This window comes from Aythya ferina (assembly GCF_964211825.1).
Source record: "Aythya ferina genome assembly, chromosome: 2".
In the NCBI taxonomy this organism is placed as follows: domain Eukaryota; kingdom Metazoa; phylum Chordata; class Aves; order Anseriformes; family Anatidae; genus Aythya; species Aythya ferina.
This window is the reverse complement of record NC_140297.1, coordinates 62358240-62383066: the sequence shown is the minus strand read 5'-3', so window position 1 is coordinate 62383066 and position 24827 is coordinate 62358240. Positions and strand designations below refer to the sequence as shown.

The 24827-nt window shown below is 38.5% G+C and overlaps 1 protein-coding gene across 3 annotated transcripts in view; it reads left to right on the top strand.

Moving 5' to 3' along the window:
* Window positions 1–22793, top strand: part of TBX20 (T-box transcription factor 20) — a 35353-nt gene extending 12560 nt beyond the window's left edge. For 2 of the 3 annotated variants that reach the window (XM_084510097.1, XM_084510098.1), the window contains exons 5-8: window positions 1104–1262; window positions 3473–3549; window positions 15398–15507; window positions 19088–22793. In XM_084510097.1, the coding sequence (XP_084366223.1) occupies window positions 1104–1262; window positions 3473–3549; window positions 15398–15507; window positions 19088–19428 (687 nt within the window). In that variant the 3' untranslated portion in view covers window positions 19429–22793. The remainder of the gene's footprint in view (window positions 1–1103; window positions 1263–3472; window positions 3550–15397; window positions 15508–19087) is intronic. The other variant, XM_084510099.1, reaches the window with a different exon arrangement.
* Window positions 22794–24827: the final 2034 nt, after the last annotated feature.

The window sequence follows — 24827 nt, the reverse complement described above, 5'->3', positions numbered from 1 at the left end:
TAGCAATATTTGGCCCTGAAGGAAAAGCAAAGGCATGCAACCTTCCCTGTTTACTGAGTTAGCATGAAATACTGCCCCACTTCTGCTGTGTTTCAGCTGAAGTTAACGCTTCCTGAGGAATGTGCATTAGTTATTCCAGATGTACAGAGCTGGCTGCAGTGTCGTTATGGCCCCTGTAAAATAGAACCACCCACACCATTGCCAATTTAGTCTTGTGACTGTGATTATATCCAAAACAAGGACTGGTGCAAGCCGAGCTCTGTATTTAATTCTTATATTGTAATGCTGTGGTTAGAGGCAGCCAAAAAGGCCTCCATCCAGTGGTAATTGAAGCAAGTGGGAATCGCTCTTTGACGCCAGTGATCATTGGAATTGGTTAGTTGGTACTTTAGGTTTAGAGTTATTTTTGGGGCTCGTGAACAATAATTAATGAGAAAAAATGGAAAAAACTTGGTCATTTGGGAATTCTGTACCATTTTTTTCTCTTTGCTTTCATTTTTGGTAGTTTGCGGTGAAGCGCATCTATCAAGTCAGTTGCTTTAAATGTTTGCCACAATAAAAAGATTTGGGAAGTTTCATTTTTGGTCAACCAGTTTGTGCTGGTGGTGATGATATAAGTTTATATTTTGTTGTTATTGTTCGGTTTTCTTTCTCTCTCTCTCTCTCTCTCTTTTTTTTTTTTTTCTTTTTTTTTTTTTTTTTTCATGTGCACAATTTGCAAATGTCAATTCCTGGTTGTGCATTTTCAAGAGTAAAATATTTACCCTTGCAGGTGACACCTGCAAACTGGTTTACATGCAGGCAGTAACATCAGGTAGGTAGCACCTAACCTGTAGGAATGGGTAGGTGCTCACCAGTAGCATAGGAGAGAAAGGAATCCAGCTCTTGGACTGGTTCTGGCTACAGCTTCATCCTCTGAAGTGAAGAGCTACCCAGAGTATGTGGAGAGCTTGCTCATCACCAAGATCAGCCCCTGACCAGTTAGATTACAGATGTCTCCCCTGCAGTGTTGTTTTTGATATTTTTTAACCTGTTGTTTTATAGTCTTCAAGGGTACTGTTAATCTTCCTCTCAGAACAGTGCCTTGTAACTTTTTCTTGCAGATCATTTTAAACTCCATGCACAAGTACCAGCCAAGGGTCCACATCATTAAGAAGAAAGATCACACGGCTTCTTTGCTAAATCTGAAATCTGAAGAGTTCAGGACATTTATTTTTCCAGAGACAGTTTTTACAGCTGTCACTGCCTACCAGAATCAATTGGTGAGTACAGTTGTTAATTTCCAAAGATTGAACTAAATCCCATGCTGCTAAAAATTCCCCTTTTCCCCAGTCTTAGGGGAAGTTTCTGATATAACTTACCTTTCCACTCTAATGTATGTAGTGGTTTTGTTCAACCTAATTCATCTTCAGGAGTAATTCTTATGTATATGAGTACTTCTGCTAACTTCAAAGGGACATAAGGATTATTCATGTGAGTAAAGACAACATGAAAGAGGCTTTCATTTGTCTTCCCTTCTTTCTGTACAAGGCAGTTTACATATTATCATTTAGCCCTTTTCTAATTATAGTTCATTAAGGAACTGTTCTTATTTGCAGTGATCTTTTACGCCATGAGCTATGAGCTAAGTGATATTCTGGTTTGCACATGATGATTTCATGGGTTTGAGAAGTTGACTGATTAAGCTGTAAGGCTCAAATGTAAGGGAAATCACTCAGAGATACGCTTTTCAGACGCTGCCCAGATTACATCCAGATGTTTGAATTTCAATTTGCATGCCAGTGAATAATATATACAAAATGGAGGAGATCAAAACAATGGATTGCTAATGAGTAATTTTAGGAAGTATATAAACAATCAGAAAGCAGAGGCTTTGCTCAACAGTGGATAGAGCTTTAATATTTAAGTCAGTAGAAATATGTTGTTGGCTTCAGGATGATTCGGAATGTGTTTAAAGGGATTAATGTCTATTGCACTTCAAAACAGACAACCCTTTCTAATTCCTCCAAGTTAAGAAAAATGTAAAAAGCACTGTCCAAAGGTGTGGGTGGACAGCATCACAGAGTTAAAGAACCTGCTGGTTTATTTAAAGAAGCCTGCATTTCTTAATATGAAGCAAAACCATTTAATTTCTAAATGTTACAAGCAAAATAAAACCATGGCATAAGGGGCCAGATAAGCTGGGAATATAGCAGTAATAGTGTTAAGCTGATTCTTGCAACAGACACCACATCTAGTTTTAAGGCTTCAGCATCAGGACTTCTAGATTGTAGGCACAGGTTTGTATCTGAATGTTGCAGAAAATGCATTCAGCACATGGCAATCACAAGAACAAAAACCTTGGACATATGGTTATTTTTTTTTTTCCATTTAATTTTCTGTAGAAACTAGAACAGTAAGAGACACAAACCCAGCTAAACCTGACATTTATTTCTGTAGGATGGATTTATGTTTACTGATGATATTTACATCAGAGATGTTTCCAAACTAAGCTTCCCAAAGCACATGCAATGAGTCCTGGAAAATTTCTCAATGGAACATCTCCGGAACCCCTAGAGGTTGATGCTGTCATTTTATTTATGACTAATGAAAATGGAGCCTTTTTTCATTTTTGCCATTTCTTTCAGAACTGTTTTAAGGAGGGGTTGATTACATTTCTGGAGGTTATTAGATAAAAGCTAAATACATTACACTTTCAACAAACTATCTCATAATTTAAGATTTAAAGGGCATGCATTTATTTAAACAGTCAAACCACTGCCACAGAGTTGAATTGTAGGTCAGATTTCGTTTTAAAATGCTTTCTAGCAGATGTTCTCTGATTGTTTGTGAGACAGTCTCTCAGGAAAAATATGGCCATAAATGATTGTGAGTCTCATCTGGCTTTGGTGGATACAAAATTTTCTGTTGTGATGTCATACCAAATCTTTAATATTAGGAAAATGTAAGTTTGATTGGTGAAAATACACTCAAGAGATGAATAGAAATCCTTATGATTCTGCGGTACACTTGGCTTTGTGTGTTGGTGATCTAAGTCAATGGAACTAGTTAGAGCTTGCAAGGTAGTTTTCAAGCGCTGCCACAAAAATATTCCCTGTACGTGAGGCACTAACCCGCTGCTCTTCACATCATCACCAGTCCAGGAAACAGGTGTCTCAGGAAGCAGAGGAGACCATACCTGACTCATGCTGTTACACTGTTTGGAAGCAATAATGTCTCACATGAGTGGGTTCCTCCTGTTCTGGGTAACAGAAGGCTGAGCCCACCTTGCCCTTCAGTCCGTCCATTGCCATGTGTATACCACACCCTGCTTTGCCTCCCCTGCTTTGCAGCATCTTAAGAACAGCTCACACACGCAAGGAGCATGGATACAATTAGCAGAGAAATCAGGAGAATGGATAGGTTAACGCTTTGTACGCTGCTGTACCTAAACACTATATTCATGTTGTGTTGCTCTTTTCTGGGTTTCCAGATAACCAAGTTGAAAATTGACAGCAACCCTTTTGCCAAAGGATTCCGGGACTCTTCCAGACTCACTGATATCGAGAGGTAATGGGGACTTTCTGTTTACTTTCCATTCAGATAAGATAGTTTGTAGGAAAAGCATGCTTTCAACTCCTGAGAAGCTGTACGTTTTAAAGTTATCTTGTTGCATGTAGTAAGCCTCCTCTACCTCCTTTAAAAATACTTATAAACTTTATGAAGAAAGAGCTGTTTTGAGTTTTGACATCTGTTCCAGTTGGGGCCAATATATTCATCTTCCTGATGGGGCTTCTTGAAGGGAGAGAGGGTCAGTTTTACAACTTCAGAATGAAAAGCTTTTTTCTTATCATGCCATGTAATCCTATTGAGGGCTGTGAATTGGGTCACCAGGAAACAAGGGCAGTGGTCCTGTGAAAAACATCTTTATAGCTCCCCACTGCTCCACACAGTGGAAAAGAGAGAGGAGAGCTTCCCAAAATACACTTCAGCAGTCCCAGACGCTGAAGTCAGCAATTATTGCCATCAGGACAAATCCCATAACTCCCACTCTGACGACAAAGATGCCATTTTTGTTTCTCTAAAATTGTACCGCAGGCTTCATCAGGGGAAAGCTTTATCTTGAAACTACAGAGTTTTGTGTGTACAGCTCATTATAAGCAACTGCTGCCACAGGGACAGAAGCATTAACCCACAGCTGAGTCGGAAATAAACTTCGATCTCTTGGTCGCCCTCCAGCATATCACATTTCTATGATATCGTGTCAAATGGTTTGGCAAATGAAGCAAATTAAGCAGCCTGTGTTCTTTACGCTGGAAGAGAACTTGATGGAGATGCATATAGCACATCTAATTTTTCCTATGAGTATATGATCATGAAAGAAAATTTGGAGAGGCCAAAACCCTCCAAGCTCCTATGCGGAGATATACAGATGTAGCTGTGATTCATCTTTCATGGGTGCATATAGGGGACAAATTGAATATGACTTCAGTGAGTGTATATCTAGAAAAAACTCCTTACAGCACTGCTGTATGTCAATACCAGCAGATCTATGGCTGGGAAATGGTGGTATATATTATACTCCACTAGTGACTGGATCATTAGTGATCTGTTAAGTAGCTGGGTGAAAGAGTGGTAATTTAGAGAAAGAAATCTTGTGGACTACAGTGCATTCTTGCAAAACTGTTAAAAACTGCTTCTTAGGTGAAGGTCTTAGTTGAAAATTGCGAAAACCAAAGTAGATTTAATTAAAATAGCTAGTTTGGTATCTGGATAGAACACTATGGTAGACAATGTCCAAAGCTCAGGTTTGTATGCAGTAAATAGTCAAGAAAGGACCTTTAGAAAGAGCACAGACCTCAATTTTCACATTTCAGTTTCCTTGTTTAACAGACAGGCAACATCTAATGACACAGCTTTGAGAGAGTCTGAATAGATAAGCTGAGAGAAAAACTGAGTTAGCTCTGTGCTGATGAACCGACTATCGTGGTGCTGGATACGAAGGGAATTTTTCCAGAGGACATCTTATTATAACAGCACATGGCACGAAGTCAGAAATACTGAGCAGAAACCACAGTGCCCTTTTGTTTATTGATAAGAATAGAGCCTGAGACAGGCAGCCAACCCAGGCTTGAATGTTGCCATGAAAGATAAGGTATCCAAATGTGACACCTACAATAAATACAAGAAACAGAATATGGGAAAGTATTGAAGTCCCATCAAAACTCTGGATTTGAGAGTCCACGTTTGGATGAGGTCTTATTTTGACTTAAATGGTGACATTTAGCTCTTATTATGGGACAATGGTGTTTAAGAAACACAAACTGCTGCACAGTACATTAAGTAGTAAGGCAGTAGAAATGTGACAAACAAAAGCGAGTGATTGAGAATCTCCTAAATTATCAGATATGGTCCAAGCGTACCAAAAGTTTTATTAATTTCCATCGTTAAAATATTCAGGCACATAAATCATTTTCCAAGTGCATGCTGTTTCCATAGCTTTCATCTTAGCATGAGCAAAATTGCTTAAATCTGATGCGAAGCAAAAGAAATAGTAAAGTGAGGTTTGACAACAGGAGGAGTTTCCAGTCTTAACTTCTGTGGAGGTGTGCATTACAAGATGTAGGGGCTACATTGACTAGGACAGTGTGACTTCACTTGGTCGAGCTGTAAGCTTAGTAAATTCAATAAGATGACTGGTTAAAAAACATATTTGATGGAGAAAAGACTATGCAGTGGAGTTGCGTGTTTGCCCAGCTCATGAAACATGAGTATTTATCTAGAAGCTGTGAATATATACACCATGCAGTGCTTCCTGAGCTGGCTTACAGTATGTGCATGCATAATCTGCAATGTTCTGTGGTGATCTTAATGGTCTCCTGTAAAGCATCCTGTGATGTTAGGGCCAAAAGAGCACTCATTTATCGCAAGTTCCAGCTTTTCAGAATGACCTAAGTAGTGTGAAAGTGTACTGAGCTTTGTATTTCATTTCCAGGTATTTAAGCCTGCTTTTTCCTAAACAGCCTTTGGGGAGGGAAACAAATCAGATCAATTGATCTTTAGAGACCTAAAGAAATTAAATTAGCCTGGAGTCAGTTACTGCACTAAACCATCCGGTAATTGGATTGCTCCTTGTAACTGATTGAAAACAGCCCCTATCTGTAACAATGTAGGGAGCTTTTCTTTATAGTAGATCTGAGAGAAAAACACATCTTTTTATGACATGATGACAGAAATTGCGCTTTTTTAACCTAATTGAATATGATTTTATAAATATGCGACTTTAACGATTTCAGGCTTCCCATTCTAGATTTATGATCCCTATGTAGGAAATTCAAGCTGCAAATGCCTTTAGGATTAAATTTGTTTGCATTATATGTGTTGGAGTTAAAATAATATGTGTAAAGTTAGTCAAGTTTGTGAAATAGTAGAGGAGCTAAGCAAATGCAAAGCTATCAAAGTCCCTACATTTTCCTTTGTTCCTATTTAAATAACTTACACCAGTTTGCTTGTTCTCACAGCTGTCTATGCAAAGCTTTTAACTGTTGCAAAAATCTAATGTGAGTCTGATATATATTGAATTTTCAGTAGGATGTGAAATTCCTTCCACAATCAACTCCTCCCATACATTACTTGTGGTAATCTATTTATGGTACAGGACAGGCTTTATCTATGGCTACTGTGATTTAGATAGGTGGCTGATTTTGATCTTTTTATGTGGTATTTACTTCTATGTTATATATATATATATATATATATATAAAGCTCTTGTAGTGGTTGCGATTGAAAAACTGAACGGTTAGCAGCAATTATCAGATGTGGAACCTGATGTACTGTGGTGTTGACTACAGGATGCCAAACACAGTAATGTGGATGTGAGGAATCTTTTTTTTTTAATTATAACTTTTTATTTATTTATTTATTTTTTAAACAAAAGACTAATGCCGGTTTTATAACAAGCAGTTCACTCTGGGGATAAGATTTAAGGGAATGTCTTTATGCTTCTGCTTAAGAAAAACTGCCAATGCTATAACAGATACAAAATCAGAACCTAATATTTTTTTTTTCTTTTTTAATCTGGAGCCAAAATTTATCTTCTGGGTTGCGGTAAAGAGTTAGCCTTTAAAAGCAAGAAGGTAAATAAATAAAACCATAGCAATTAAATATGCAAACAATCCACAGAAAAAGGTGATCGTTTAAGAGAGTGTGAGTCAATGAAACTACTGAATCATAACATAATGATCAAATGAGAATTGACGGAACATTATAATGGCCTGAAATCACTTGTCTATTTGCTCCAGCATGTGATAGGCAAGTTCAGGGTGTGGACTCATGACTATTAAATCAACTAAGGGAGTATACCCAGCTGCATAAGTCCAGTAATGCTTCTGGGAGATAGATACGTACTTTGAGGGGCAATATCTTAGCTATTGGAAAACTACGGCTGCACACCCAAGTGATTTTTAGGCAGAGAAAGGAAGGACTGAGGGTTGGGAGAAGTAAGAGAACTGCATCCCAGTTAGATTTGTGTGGTAATCAGATTCTGAATTTTCCCTTGAGAAGCTTCATGTCTGAAATGTGGAGATACATTGTACTAAGGCTGCAAATGAGATAGAGCTAATGCCTGGATATGGGTACTGCTCTGCTGGAGGAGAAGTCAAAGCCATGTGCTTAATGATGTGCTGTGAGCAGCAGCCCTTGCTCCCATCCCTTACCTGTTCACCCCACAGAGGCTGCCTTCCTCCCAACTCCCACTGCTTACTGCTGGTCCAGAACAACTTTTCTGGGTGTTGAAAGTCCCCTACCAATAGCCAGAAATGCATACTTTCTGTGACCTACTCCCGTGTCCATTGTCAAGGAGGGCTTTGTCATAGTTCTCCAACAAGTCCAACTTGCCAGCTGATCTTTTGTGTTTGGTTAGTTCTTGGTTTGTGAATGTCAGTGACCAGCCATGTGTGATCATATCAGACATTTAGGTAGCAAGAAGTTAAGCCCTGAGTTTAAGGAGAGACATCAGGTACTCCAGTCCCTAAACTCCTGGTGTCTCATGCTGTTCCAGATGTGCTGAGGTTACATAAGCAGTCGTTATTCCAGAGAGGTGGATGGATTGTCTGTAGCTTCAGTATCAACCCTTTCAGACCCTTGCAGGAGGCTTGGATGGCTTAGGACATCTAGAAAGAACTACCTGCCTACATGTAGGTGTCTGAAATACATGAAACCTGAAACATTGCCTTCAGATATGGTTCTTTTAAACGTGCTTCCTGTTAACCAGGCAGTTATTCCTCTTCCCCAGCAGAAAACCTTCTATGACAGCTGAAACCTCTTCAGTTCCCAAGATTTTAAGCGCTCATACCTCAGCTTATTTTTACACTTGGGTCTGTTTTATTATCTCTCTCTTCACCTGTGCAAAGCAGTATAAAATGTTTATTTTCTAGTGTTTTCCACTCACCTAACATGTGGGTGCGGTGCATGCTAAGGGGACAGGATGATGTCAGACCAGACCCATGGTTTCCACCACAGGGGAAATTTTCCAGGGACTTTACCCAGACTCCTGTGGCACAGTGCTCCTTGGTCCTCGTCTCTCATCCTCTGCCTGACATTTGCAAATAACTGGTGGCATTCACTGGGTGAAATGGATCTTTGTAGGACTGTATTTGGAGTTAAGTGTGCCTCTCTCTCTCTCTCTCTCTCTCGATATATATATATATATTTTTTTTTTGGGGGGGGGAAGATGCGGAGAAAAAGCTTTAATTACATATACATTTAATATACATTAAAGTTAGTTTCTCCCTCTTACCTTTTTGTCCTCATTCCCTGTATAAAGATACCTGTTCTCCTTATTGCTATTTACAGTTGAAAGAAGTGAGGTGGATATATTTAATATCATACTCCTCCTTCAGACATCACTTTTACCTTGTTGTGGCTTCAGTCAGGCTACGTCATCTCCATATTATAGCCCTTCCAAAATTGCCATTGGTAGCCAGATGTTTATTATGAGGGTACTAGCAAACACCACTTTGGAGATGTACTCATCCTTTCTCCCTCAGTCACCTAAAGCTAGGTGTTTCATAAATTAATTCTCATTTCACTTTTTTTCTTAAGATTGTACGTATTCTTGATCCAATACTTGTTCAATAGTTTTGCAAAAGATTTTGGTGGCTCTATTACATTTTGAGCCAAATTAACCTTCAGCTCATGTAAGCCAACGTAGTTTGATGGGCCCTGATTCTTATGTGGCTGGAATTGGTTCAGCTCTAACCAAAGCAGTGGAACGGTGCTACTTTGTTCTGGTGGAGGATTGGGTCTGTACCCTTTCAGAGCTCAATTAGGTATTAGGTTCCTAGGGTCAGTCAACAATATTAGTTTACCAGTAGAATAACTATATGCACCAAATTAATCTGCGTCTTTATGTTTGTGCATGTGTAAAATAATAGCTATAAGCTACAGAAACATGAAGGCTCAGCGATATCTGAAAGTGGTTCTGACAGTTTTTGTTGTTAGCTCTTCTTCTGGTGTTATAGAAATGTATTTGTTCATCTTGTTGTTTTCCTTTTTTCTCTTTTCTTTTTTTCTGTTTTGTTTATTTTTTTAGGACTTGTTTTTAGCACTTGCGTCTTGGACAAATTAGTCATCTTTTCCCTTAAAAAAAATCTACTACAGTGCGACTTCCGACAAGTTTATTTTTGTGCTTTCTCAGCCCATTTATTCCATCTGTCTTCACCTCACCTCACTTCTGATGTCTTCTGTTATCTGGGCTTTCTTCCAAACATACTAACTGGCAGCTACGAAAAAAAGGAAACCTTTGAAATGCGGAACTAAAGAAGTCATTCAGGCTGCAAACTGATAATTCATACACTTTATATCCTGTTCTGTATTTTTCTTTGTGTTGAACTGAATAGCCAAGCAAAACATGGTTGTCAGTTTCTTTTTATTTTGTTATTTTCCTTCTATTATTTTTTTAACATTGCTTTTCTTGTAAAGAGAAAGACAAAAACCATGACACCAAGAATAGGGAGCAGATTCTGAGGATATCCATAATTTTTTGCTTACCTATCACTTGTATAATTAGGGCAAATAGACAAAATGCTAATGGGTTGCTTGACTGTGCCCTGAAATTTGTTGTCATCCTTTACCCCCCTCCACCATAGCCATTCCTGAGACAGTGACTTCTGTAGAGAATGAGTTTGGAGTGCCTGGATCTTCTACCTGCTCTTTGTTACTTCTGCAAGTTGTCTTCAACGGTTGTTAAAACCTATCTCCTAGTGGAAGGGGTGCCTGAGCATTGCATCAACTCCATCCTCTCCGGATCCATGGTACAGATCTAAGATGGATGCTAACCAAGGCCTGGCTCCAACAAACTCATTCTGGGTTAGCTTTTCTAATGCTTTCTGCCAAAACCAAGTATATCGCCTTAAGCCTCCCCATCTCAGAAGGAGAAGGTAGGCTTCCTGTCTCCTGGGTGCTCTCAGTGCCACATTCAGGAAAATCCATAGCTTCAGGTGCACATAGGCATGTGTCAGCACCTTTGTTGATGGGGCATTGTGGGATGGTGATCCCTCTTTGATAACAGCAGGGCTTGAGATCACATGCCTCAACATCACGGTCATGGTGATCAGGGGGCAGCTGCGGATGCACGGCTGAAGCAGAGTAATAGCAAAAGCAGAAGAAAAGTCGTATAAAGAAGCATCAGAGAGATGCCTGCTTACACCTACTAAGAAGAAGTGTTCTTTCACCTTGATTAAAGATCTTGCTCAGTGTAATCTGGGATGGTACTGTCTCCTGAGAGAACTTCTGTAAGTTGACAGCAAGAGGAAGTGAGTGTCCTCACACAGGGCCTTCTCAGCTGTTTCCCAAGTCTGTTTCCAGCAGTCTCCCAGTGAAAATCCAATACCACAGTAAGACCTTGGGTTTAGTCTGTGAAGTGCTAGTGAATGATTTGTCAGCTATATTGGGATCTGCCTATCTACTTTTGATCCTCTGTACATACAGCACAGTGTTAACTGAACATGGCCAAAGACCCAGCGTGTAGCTGCAAGACATAAAGCATCTCCAGCTGGAGATTAGCTTTGCCAGAAGAGACAAGAGCAAAATATTCAGCCAAGACATTAAAACCTGTAGAATGGCAAGGGACTGTTTATGCACCTCAAAATCTTACCAGCTGATAAATTCTCTCAGTCCTTCACTCACGTTTCTGGTCCAAACCTTCATGGTTTATTTCTTGCACAAAGGAAAGAGACACTTTGTTCATAATAAGCTACTGCTTATTAAAGGGCTGGGCTCAAGGTGTGCTTCTGTCAAAATGCAGATTGTTGGGATCAGCCTAAGCTCCTTTTCCATATTACCTCTCCTCACATTTGTCTTGCCTCATCATCTTCTCAGAGGGTGTGCTAGCCAGTAAGAGCTTTCTTTTCCTCTCTGTTTGGCATGTGGTTTCTTCTTTTTCTTGAACATCTCTAGCCCCTAACTTGCTCTTCTCCAGCTTGTCATCTGCTACTGTTATCCAGTTGTATATGTAACACAGCTTAATCATACTAATATATTACATGGGGGTGGGGTTTTTCTCCCATCTGGGTATTCACAAGGTAACTGTGAGATGAAGAGAATTCTGAAAAATTGAAATTCATTGGTAGGCCACACAAAAGGATGAGACAGAAAGAAGACATCTTTCTAGTATAGAGCTATTTTCTTTTAGTCTCTTAAAAACGAAGTTCATTGAGAAGAGAAGAAACTATAGCATTCTAAGATACATTAAAAGATTAAAAATGTTAGGTTGCAAGTATTAGCTAATGAGTGATCACAAACTGAATAACAGAAGTAAAGAAATAGAACATTGAGCAAGTGAAAATCACTTTCTTCATCAGGCAGATTAGAGTGGGTCAGGTCTGAAAAACCTGAAGAGAAGCTCTTACAAAAACAAACAAACAAAAACCCTCCACTGAATCCCATTTTTGTTCATACTCTTCACATTTTTTTTTTGAGCAGTCAAAATGGCAAACATTGATTTATTGTTCAGTACCTTAAAAATTATATCCATAAATCCATTGAACTATGCTGTGATACCTCAAGATGTTGCATAAAGAACTATAAAACCACAGCTTTAAATAAATGAGTCTTTCCTTATTGCTATTAGTATAACAATAGTTTAGGATTTCTAAAAAAAATTAAAAAATAAAAAAATTGTATATTGGCCCATTCTACAGAGCACCATATTCTGGACATTCTGAGCAGTTCAAACTTTCATAAACAGGATTTCCAGGAAGATTTTGACATTTAAGTCTTTTTGTTCCAGGTAGACAAAAAAAATGTGTAAGCAGGAACCCTTGGTCCAGATTGCCAGGTTTGTTTGTGCATTTTGAACTAGATTTCATGGGCATTTAAATTGTCTTGTTGAAGTTTTGCTTTCTCCTACATGTCTACTTTGGAGCAAGTCCAAAAGCACCTCTGTCTTCAAAGGCTGGAAGAGGTTCAGTTCCTTTTTCAAAACTATGTGGGAAACTCTATATGTTTCCATAGATTAGATGAGTTGCAGCCACTTTCTTCTCTGGGTGGTGTTCTCTGAGCATGAAATATTTGAGCAGGGTGCAGATGCCACCATCCCTTTCCTTTGAAACACAAAGAGAAGCAAAGATTATCCCTTGATGTGGTAGCTAGATTACTTGTATGAGACGGGGAAGACCTGAGTCCAGATTTCAGCTCTTGTTTTGCTAGGTGGAAGAAAAAACACTTGGTGGGAGAGCTTGGATACCCTTCATGTGTGGAAAAAATGCACAATGTATTACTTTCCTTTGTTTCCTCTTGCATGCTTAGGTGGCTTCCCGTTCAGCCTTTTGTATTTCATGGGTCTGTTTGGAGGTATTTTTGCAGCAGGTGTTGTATGAAAAAGGAGAGTGTCTATCTGAAGGCAGTGGAGTCCAGCTACCTATATCCTTGTGTGAACCTCAGCACTTTGCACCCATGATATGAATCACAGCCTCAACTTCCAAAATGAAAAGCTAGTAGGTGTGTTGTGATTATAGCTTAAAATTACCAGCGTAGTTAGGCTTGATAAGCATATAAAATTTTGAGCTTTAAATCCCAGCTGTACAAAAGGAACTGCTTTTGTGAAATGAGTTGCTTTCCCTGATCCAAGTTTTCTTGTTCAAACCATTCCTTCTGCCGTAAAAAAAAAAAAAAAAAGAAGGCTTCTTGTGTCAACGAATGAGATTAATCTTCTAAAGCTTTTAGCATACTACCTGCAACATTACAACATTAAAAATAAATAAATAAACCTACCACATAGTTCCCTGTTTTCAGACTTTGCAGATTCAGGGTTCACTAAGAAGTCATCTCTTTTTGTCCTTTAAAAGAAGACAACCATATAGAATAATAGAGTTCTCTGCCTAGCATACAGACCCATCTGGAAAGAATTTAGTCTGCAATAATTGTGGGCATTTGATTTAGCTTTAAATCCCTGTAGGTAATTGAAATGTAAATTTATTGGGGTGAATTTATCCCCAAATGCCTTTGGATCCAATGAGGTTAAGAGATGAACTTGGCCCATTGCACTAAAACTAGAGCCTACACTTTTTCTGTTGCATCAAGATATTATTACATGCACTAATGTCTGTCATTATAAGCCGAACTTTACTAGAAATAAACTCAATACAGACCATACAATCTCACCTGAATTACAGTTATTTTTCAGTCCTTTAAGGATTAGTCTTCTTTGGTTTTGCATATGTTTATAGACTACTATCTAAATCACTTAGGCAATACTGGTGTCATTCATTATTCAGTTATTCTGTACTCATCTGAGAAAATCTTTTTGGTTAAGTAAAATTCTTTGCATTTCAGTCTGACATTCTGCTGCTGAAAAAGAAAGTTTCAAGAGGCATTCAGTGCATAATGTAAACAATGCCATCTGTCTTTTTCTTTGTAAAATCTTCTTCGAGATAACCCTGATATGCCTACTGTTTTCAATCACTTAAAAGGCAGTAATTCAATTATATCATCCTCTGTGTAGGAACTGCTATTGCTTTCAGTCCACTTCCAATCCTGACACAAGTAAATCACTTTGATAAGATCCCTTTTTTATTTTATTTTATTTTTTTTCTGAGGAGACTAGCATAAGTAATGATGCCAGTGATAGACCAAGGACAAAATGACTATAATGGGCTTTTTGCAGGAAAGGAAAACATATGCCATTGTGATTTATCCTGTTACTTAGAAAATGTTTTTCCTTGAAATTTCTGCAATAGCCACACTCTCATAGTGAAGGGCATTAATGAATGTGAACAACCAAAGGGTGAATTTGAACAAAACTTTCACCAAGCAGCAGTTTTAAACAGCTATCACTACCTAAATTTATTAAATGGGAACAGAAGGTCAGATCCCTTTTGGAAATGTGCCGAGGTCAGATTCATCTTTGGTATTATGCCACCAACTTACATGGAAACGCGACGGGAATGTGTAAGGCTGGATCTTCCTTACAAACTGCTATGGCTTATCGGGCAGCTATGCCTTCCTTCTGTTTAAAAATTATTTGGGTGACTTCAGTGCTTTGTGCCACTGGTGAGGCATGGACCTGGCAGGCACTTCTACCCTCCCAGAATAGATGCTGCACGAGATCTGTAGTATCTGTAGACTTCCTGCTGCAAATTGGCCTGGGCCGTGATACAGAGAGAGTATGTTCAGAGGTGGGCTGTGTCTGGACACATCTTTCTCTTGCCCATAGTTTCAGGAAAATGGGAGAGTGCCAGACCAGATGGTCAAGTGTGACATGAAAGCTTGCTTGGAAAGATCTGGACTAGTTCAAGAAGCATTTGGACAATGTTCTCAGACATATGGTCTGATTTTTGGGTGGTCCTTTGTGGAGCCAGGAGCTAGGCTTGATGATCCTTGTAAGTCCCTTCCAACTCAAGATATTTTATGGTTCTGTATGTGTCTCTGAACATGGACTGGTCACTGAGCACAAATACCCCCTGAGCACTGGTTTTATTGCTTGCATTTTCAAATCTGTAAGGAGTGCTGGTCTTGTATTTGCTGTCTGAGATCACATTCAGGAAATGCAGTGAGAAGTTTACTCTAATTCGTCTGCTGGAGAAGCAGCACTACACAGGTAAGAGGTGATCAGGGATATTAGAACAGGCCAAGTATGGCTTTTCCAGAAACAAGCTGTGTGGTAATCCTTTTGCAAAATTATTTTAGAGAGTCTGTGTGAGAAAGCTGTGATCTGGGCAGGAAAAACAACAACAACAACAACAAAACAAAACAACAACAACAACAACAAAAAAAAAAACAGCATCTTTGTATTTTTTAACCTAATAAATTATTTTTTCATTCTGAGGTCCAAATGTCCACTGCCAGTCACAGGGTAATGTGAAACAGATAAGAGGCTGTTTAAGGTGTTATTGGTATAACATGCTGTTTCCTTTCACAGAGAAAGCGTGGAGAGCCTTATCCAAAAGCATTCCTATGCCCGATCCCCCATTCGAACCTATGGAGGAGAAGACGATCTGGGAGATGAGAGTCAGGCAACACAAAGCAGAGGTAGGAAAAAGTTCTCATGAGGTAAACTGTGCTTGAGAAAAGGAGGATTACAGCCAATGTTGTTGCACTCTGGTGTCTGTCTCTGCCATAAAATCCACAAAGAGGAATACATGTTCCCTTGTGGCTCCTCTGGACACCTGATATGCCAGTGGCACCGGAGCTGGGGGCTTGTTCAGGAGACAGCTCTAGAAATACGTACACAGACTTGGTCAGCAGAAGAAAACTATTGCTGTTTCCTCTTCAGGATGGCTGAACAACATACAACTTAATTGCCAAAGTGCTGAGTACAAGCTAAGAGTCCCCATCCCTTGGTAGGACTTTAAAGCTGTGGCTCAGCACCAATGGTAATGTAGACATGCCCTTTGCTGCCCCTACAGCCTTCTGCCAAGAGGACTTGGCTCTGATCACCTCCAGCCAGCCTGTGGTTAACCTGTTTTGCCTCTACAGGAAGAGAAGTCCATAGCTGCCTGGAAAATTGACATTTGTTTGTCTCGTGATCTCTAAAATGTGCTTTTTCTGCTTGGGCACTTCACCTCAAATGCTTTAGGTTTGTCTACTTTAGCAGCTGCAGAAGTAGTAGCAACGCAGAGTTGTTCTTTGTGGGGTGACTTGCTGGACAAATTGCATCTGACATAATTTGCCACTGGAAATAGATCCATCTTGTGAGATTGCTGACTAGCATAAACTTGTGTTGCATTATACTTTGCATGGTGACTTTGTGACCTGCCTGATATGAGACAGCCACTTGAGGTAAAGCAGTTCTATCCGCCGCCCGGCTGGCAGTGCCCTTGTCTTGTCCTCTAACTTCATATAGTGTTGCTAAGATAAGAGCATTATTTCTGGTCATAAGCTCTTTGGACTTGTGCAGGGAAAACACACTTATTTTTAACTACAAGTTGCTCCTCAACAAAATGTGATTAGTTGGGCATGTTCACACACATCTATTCTAAGAGCAGTTCCTCAGATTATGGAGTTTCTGGAGCAACTCCTTAGCTGGTAGGATGCCATTCTTGTGAATACTTTTGGAGATTACCTTACTTTACATCAGCTTAGATCCTAGGCCAGTTATTGTTGAAAATGGCGTTAAATTTTCCCTTGCCAGAAGTGCTCAGAGCAAGGCACCTTCCCTACAGGAATTGTATTTCTTCCTGGTATGATGTCCCTCTTTGGGAGTGACAAAGCAAACAAAGGTGAGTATCAGTGTGAGAACTGCCAGTCAGATCCTTTCTCTTTCTGAAGAAAATTCTGAGGGAAGGCATCTCTGGAGGAAAGAATATTTAATTAAGATTAATTTTATGTATATCAAATACAGGGTACACTTCTGCATTTACTTGCAACATGGCAAATAAGTGAGGAAGACAATGAGTTGTGGCAACAAACTTTTTTTCTAATCTGGGAGCCATATGCTAGCATAGGGTATGACTGTCCTGGGCAACCAGAGGAATGCACAAAGTTGCACGTTCTGTTCTTGGAGATGAGTAACTTGTACTGCCTTCGCTCTGTTAGGCTCTGGTGTCCTTAAATAATGAAAAGTTCTCTGAGATATAAAGAGAGTTTATTATTGAAACTGCTCAGACATTTTTATTTTTTCTGATGCATTTGAAAACAATGTGGCATGCAAAACTGAGGGGTGTCCTTCCTGGTATATGAGAATTGATAGCTAAATAAATACACACTGCTCAGTGGTGTGTGTAAGAAGCTCTCTGAGGCTTTGACTGTCCCGGAATTATTAGAATGCATTTCTTCGGATCCAGCAATTGTGATATGTGAGACTTTTTGGAGTACTAGGTTGTAATTAGAGACCACTGCAGTTGGAGGAGGAAAGGGTCTTTCTGGATGTTCCTCATGAGAAGTAATGGCATACTTTGTTCTGTGTAGAAAGAAGAAACTCTCACTGCTATTTATTTCAAATTACTTCAACAGCTATACAGAGCATTCTCATCTCAACCAATTTCAGCCATCTAAAGATAGAAGTAGCTAGCCTTCAACAGTATATTTATCACAACAAGTCTGTTTCCAAAGGAATTAACAGATAAGAAATAAATCAAACTATTCAGTGCATAATGTCTGGGAGCCTATGTTCCAGCATCAACATACAAGATTCATGGTAGCCACCTGGAACAGAGCCAAATGTACAACTTCTAGTAAGATCTGGATTTGTAGCCAGCTTTCACGATAGTGCAGTAATGCTCAGATATTCCTTGCTTTGTAAAGGCTTTTGCTCTGGTCTGTTAGTATGGTGTTATCCTTGCAGTTTGGCTCTGGATCCTAATTTCCCAGCAGTTAGGATTTGGTTCAGTGGTAGGGTCAAGATTTCATTCAAGTCAGTTTCTACTGCTGAATTATCACAATTTCTGCTTCCTGCTACTGCACTGGTTGACTTGTTTTATTAACCAGAGGAGGAATTAATCAAGAGTAGCTCTCTTTCTGATTTGAGAATCTATTCCTGAATAGAGTCTATTTGTTAATCCCTCCCCTCTCCTCCCCTCCCCTCCCCAATTATTTGAAAATGATCATCTATAGTTATCAAAACAAGTTATCCTTTGGTTTCCCCAAAAGTTTACTGTCAAAAAAAAAAAAAAAAAAAAAAAGAAAAAGAAAAAAGTTATTACATATATTTTGTATATAATAAATTAATTATATTTTAAAAATACAATTTTTCCTTTTTTCAAATTCTGCTGTCTTCAGAGAAAAAATGTTTTAAATAAGGACAGTTTATGAAAAGAGATTTTCTTTTGAACTTTTCAGATGGAAAAAATGGCAATGAAACTACTTATATTGAATCAAAAGTAGTTATTTATCTTCAGAGTAAGTTTAGAATATTTTTGTGTATTTCACTTAAAACCCAGCATCTCTTAATCTGATTTAGTATTGCCCTTGTTTCTTGTGGCATTATACACAGTTGGAAAAATAATAAGAATGTTTTGACATATAAGAGCTTTTTGCAAAAAAAAAAAAAAAAAAAAAAAAAAGTCAATTTGAGTGAAAAGATGCAGTGTTAACACACTTTCCTGGGATTAAAGAGAAAAAAAATTAAAAAAAATAAAAAAATAAACCAAGCCAAAACCACCACCAGCAGAACAAAATCCAGAACCTTGTAGTGTAAATGACTTTTTTCTATACTTTTGCCAGAGTGAAATTTTAGAAAAATTTAATCTGTTCTACTGAGAATCTGATATGGAGAGCTACAGCCATGCCTTCACCACAGGGACGTAATGCAGTGTCATTCCACATAACAGTAGATGCTTCAGTGTTTAGTGCCAGCATTGCAAGGTTTTAAGTGTCTAATATGAAAAATGTCCGATGAAAACAAACAAATTGATTTTACTGTTCAAACTAACTACAACCAGCTTCTTACAATTTAATTTTTTCTAAGATGTAGGGTTGAGGGAGACCAATTGGCAAATAATAATATAAAGATAGATACAATAGAGAGAGAAGCATTTGGAAAGAATTTCCAGTGACAACTTGTCATTAAAATCAGCCTTGCTGTAAAAGATTCTTTTCCTCCCCTTTTGCTATTTTACCAGCTTTGTGTGTTGTAGTGCAAACATCAGGCATTCTTTCTCTTTGTTTGCAGGATCAGCTTTTACAACATCTGATAACCTGTCCCTCAGTTCCTGGGTATCCTCCTCAACCAGTTTTCCTGGATTTCAGCATCCACAGTCATTGAGTGCCCTGGGTACCAGCACTGCATCCATAGCTACACCCATTCCTCATCCAATCCAAGGATCTCTGCCTCCATACAGCCGCTTGGGAATGCCTCTCACACCCTCTGCAATAGCGAGTTCCATGCAAGGTAGTGGCCCCACTTTCCCTTCCTTCCACATGCCTAGGTACCACCATTATTTTCAGCAGGGTCCTTATGCAGCTATCCAGGGACTGCGTCACTCCTCCACAGTGATGACGCCATTTGTATGACTGATGTAAGACAAGAGAAACGCGAGATTTTAAATGTGCAAGCTTGGTATGAAAAAATACAAGGGACCTTCCTGAAAGGCCTGTGGCAGGAGAGTTCTGAACTCGTAACAAACCAGCTAAGAAAATGCATAATGGAGATTGATTCCTCCCTTGAGGGATCACAAGAAGAGATCGTGCAGCTTGGAGCTGCTCACAGACCTATGTGTAACACAGTTGAAATGGATCCCAAAGTTCCCAGGATTTCTGGTCACATGCAGGTTGTTCCAAAGGTGCATTGTGCCTCGTGGAAGTATACATTTATGCAGCAGCGTACAAATTAATTGTGTATAGGTCTTTTTCCATATGCTAGAAGGATTCTGAAAAAGGCAATACTCTCACTCATCTCCATCTCTCCTTGTGACTAATGAGCGTCTAAACAGAAAAATGTGTCACTGTAATTTTGAGCATGTTTTGGGCTATCTCAACATACTTTTGCTGGGAATAGGACAAAGTGTCCTAGGCCACTGTCCTTTTTGAAAGTCTGTCTTATATTCACCAAGAGCAGTATTTCATAGTTGCTATATAGCCTCAAAGAGAAAATTATTAACAAGTTTTTTTTTCCTTCTTTTTTCTTTCTCTGTTTCTTTCATAAAACAATTATCAATTCCAAAAAGAACTGTGTTACAGGACTGTAGCAGTAATGATGTATTCTGTCCTTTGGTCTAAAAATAAGCTTGTCCCATGTCCTAGGAGGAGCAATTTAGCTGTCTATTAAGGTATCATGAAGGAAAACATTGATTTTTGGAAAATCTATTACTTAAACTTAGAGACCCAACACATAAAATCTTTAAATCAAAGCTTCTGTTTGCTGTTGTGCTTGCCACTAAAGATCTGTGTCCAGCTGCAAATGTGTACCATTAACAGAATTTCAGGATGGATCAGTCTCTATATAGATTCTAGATCAACCTACAATCAGTAATCATCATATAAGACGAATGGCATTGGAGTATCCTTCTACTTATTCTAATTTTCTTGCATTTGGTCATGCCTGTTGTTAGACATGTTGTTTGGTCAGGTAAATGAGGATTGTATTATCTGTTTTCTCATGTCCCAGTAGAATGGTGTGTTCTTGGGAAAATTTCAATGTCAAACTTTGCCTATATATTTTTTATACATATTTGCCTTTTTTAGTTAGCAATTAGAGTTCTTATTCAAAGTACTGTCGACTTTTTCTAGCACATTGTGTCCAATACAACTGTAGAGTCATAGGAAAAATTGACCTCTCTGCAGAGAGCTAGCACGAGTCTTTTGCACTGTTGAAAAATGAACCAGTATGATGCTGGTTTTCTGCATGGCGGGAACTGGGATTTCACTGTAAATAAGAAGTCAACACAGAGTTTCTGTGTACAGTTGCATCCAAGTTATAGATGATAAGACATCTACTGGTTAAAAACAAACAAACAAAAAAGAACTAGCAATCCAATCCCATATATCAAAGTTCTGTGCAGAAGTGGAACACATTGGAAAACAGTGCCAAAAGGACTGTTTTCCTCTGCTCTTGACTAGTGGGTGATGGCATCATATAGTGGGAAGTGGAGAGCAGTACAACAAGCCACCTACCTCCCCTCTCAGCAAAGTGCAAGGCAAGTCATGCTTTTTTTGTTGTTGTTCCATTGCCTTATCTTATATGCCCAGTCACACCAAGCAATGACAATCTCCCAGACTATTCCCAGTTTCTATTGTAGGCTGGGGCATGCATCTCACAGATAAGGGCCATCTTTATATATTTCCCAGTAGCTGAATTTAAAATCCCACAAATTGGCCTTTACAATCACCTCAGTTATCTGCAGTATCATCCTAATTTCCCTCTACTCACTGATGGACATTCTGATAAAAAAAATTACCTGGGGCAATTTACAGCTTTCGTTCTCTGCATGTGAATGAAAACAAACTTCTATTTACAGTATCTGGGTTCAGAGCTACCAAAAGGAGTTCCATAAAAGCATATAATGAGCAAAGCTCTGGTTTAGAATCAGACGTGGACTAAATTTGTCTTGATATGTCAAATATTAAGTTTTGCTCCAGGCTATCAGGTTCATCTGAAAGGTGCACACTACAAGATTGTGCCTACTCATGACCTGGGTTAATATAAAAGTACTCTTTGTCAGAAAATTAGATGATACTAGAAAAATCTAGATGATGCTAGAAAAGACCCACAAGAAAATACCTCTTCGAGTACATATAAAATTACACAATTGTGAGAATTTCAGGGGAGATTTGGAAGGAAATTTTAATACATCTCCTTCAATTGCTTGACTTCTGTAAGAAATACGCATAGTTGTATGCAGGTCCTATGATGATGTTCACTAAAGCCTGTGGGGAAGTTCTATTTCTTGTATCTGTTTCCTTCTGCAGCTCCATCAACTTATCTGGGGTTTCACGGAACATGGTTAGGTTAACAAGTCAAGCCAGTACCTTTAATGCTGATATCAGAAAGTGGTCAAGTAAGAAAGCAGCTTTTGCATGGCTCTGGAAACAAGTTTGGAACATTGATTGTTCCAACAAGTTTGGAACAAGATTTAGGCAAGCTTTTCAAGTTACATAAAGGCTGCTCATATATTGACCTGCCCTTCCTTCATGAAGCAAAGGTGGAGAAAAAAATGTACAATCTTTAGCCCTTTCTAAGTCCCTGTTCTAAGAATACCAATATTAGGCATGCACAAATTCCCCTGATAATGTGTCATAGAAAATTCTCCAGGCTCTTCCTGAAGGAAGGAAACTGGATGTTGACAAAGCCATTTACCAAAATATGAAGTGAAAGACAAGAGCTTTCCACTACAAGTAAAATGCAATGCATATCTGAAAAATATGGCGGTAGACTCTCCCTATATAAAAACATAAGGCCAATGCCTCCTCAAGAGTCTCTGTGATGAGGTCCACTTTGAAGATGATCAAGAAAGGTTTCTCCAGAATCTGTCAAATCCACACCCTGATTTTTCCAGTCAGGTCAAGGCTCACACCTCTCTCTCCACCTAATTTCTTCTCCCTGTCCCTATTACCTTCCTGTGGACAAGGGACAGCATGAGAGTAATTCCGAGATAAAATTCCTGCTTCTCTGAGGTCAGTAGTAAATTTCTTTTCTGTAATGGAGACAGGATTTCATTCAACATTCTTACCTAAAAATAAAGTCAAACTGCCTGGACAGTAACTGTGACAGCAACAATATAGGTACTCTGTATAAAAAGCTAAAAACCAACTATGAATCTGCTTCAGCATTGATTTCACAATAAAAAAGAAATAAAAAGTAATTAATTGGTTAGAGAGTGAGATTTCTTTGCCTTAAAAAACAAAAACAAACAAAAAAAAAAAACAAAAAAACAACACAACTCTACTACTTCACAACTCTACTACTTTGACGATAACTCATTTATTTAAGGAGCTGCTGTACTGCTGTCACAATTATATCACTTTCAGGATAGAAATCTGTTGCTCGTAGATGGTCTAGGAATGCCAAATATAATCTAGAGTTTATTTTCCAATATAATTCACATTTTATATCCCCTGAGAAGTGCTCTTCACCTTTATGAGCTATCTTGGCTGAGCAAACTGGTGCTTTTTTTTTTTTTTTTTTTTTTTTTTTTTAAGAAGGGTGGAGAGAACATGCCTGAATATGCTTTTCAAAGAGAATGATAAGATTATGCTCCAAGTGTTAAGAATGCTTTTGTGTGTTTTCTGGATTACCCTTTTATCCACAGATAGTCAACAGCCTTGGGTATTTTATCCAACAAAAGCATCCCAAACACTAACAAAACTGATGTGGATGCATTTGTCTATTTTATTTATTTATTTTCTAATTCAAGTTATGGAGCCTTGAGAGAAGCTAGACATCAAAAACAGTTTAAATTTGGCTGTTTGGTTTGCAGCATTGCTTTATATGTCCTGTGGAACACTCAAAGATTCAGTCTTACTGGTATCAGTGGTACTCTTCCAGGTATAAGCTGACAAACACCAAGTGGATAAAGGCTCAGAGATTTGAATGGAAATGCTTCTTTGCAAGTTCCAACATAGTATGTTGTGTGATAGCTAACATCCTTATAGTGCAGTCTAAAAAATGCAACAACAAATTTTTCACTAGAAGGCTTTATCAATGTGGGCTGTGTCACTGCATGAGCATATACACATATTAGGTTGTTGCAGCTTCCAACATCCAGCAAACACTAACCAGCATTTGTAAATGAACCTCTTTTAAATTGAAACAATTTGGGCTGGCACTTGTTTATGCACTACATCCTCTTTATTTGTGTGTCTATTATAGAGAAACGGAAATGTCAATAAGAATTATTGCAAAAATATGGGGAGCTTTCCAAAACTGGAAGTTAACACAAATTGTGGTAATTTACTCCTAGATAAGGGGTAACGCAAAAGTGAGATCAGTGTAACTTTTAGGGCTCATTATCTGGGAGGAAGTTTTGGCCTCAGAGCTTATGCTCATCATCTGCAGAGGGGTGATACTCACTCACTGCAAGATTATCTTTTGTTTTGGTGAGATCTTATTCTCACTACTCCTTACAGAGTGTTTTCGGCTGCAGAGGATGTGGTTTCTTTACTAACCACTTATGTGCTGGCCAGAGGATTTATGTATTACTCTGTGATAGACTGTCCTTGAATATAGTCTCTACTTTATAAAATAACAACTTCTTTTTCTTTATTTTATCTTTTCAAAAGAAAACTAAGCAGTGATTTAAGTAAACTGAAGTAACATTTTATGATAGATTAAGGACAAAAAATACAGTTTGCTGTATTTTAACTTTAGCACATTTAAACAATTTTATTTTTTTTTGTACCTTCAGAAACATGAGGAAAGATTTGGTTTAAAAATGAGGAAGGTAAAAACTGGATGTAACCTCTTTAACAGAATGTACCACAATTCTGCTGTTTGCTGTGTTGACTTTGTTGTTTATAATGCATTGCGTGAGCACATTCACCATGTACTGAAGTGTGTGTTTGTGTGTATGGGGTGGGGGTAGGGGGAAATCTTTTTATGGAAAAAGAAGTTATGAACATAAACTATGAAGCAACATCTAATGAAAAGTTTCTTTTTAAGTGCAATATATTTATTTCTGCTAGAAATATAATATCAACATTATGTAATATTTGAAGCATTAAATGTTATTTGTAAACAGCTTAAAATTATATATATATATATATCACAAAAATTGTACAGAAGTGCAAATGTGTGGATACTCAGTTTCTTTCATTAAAATATTGGGTGTTTTGATATATCATTCTTATTTAGCCAAAGCTTGCTGCCTCTGTTGTTTTTCCTCTCACCAAATCCCTGAGCACACTGGAGCCAACAGTGGATTTTTCTGTGAGCACACAAAATTTGGAAGGGCTGATCATATGCAAAAGGCAGTCTA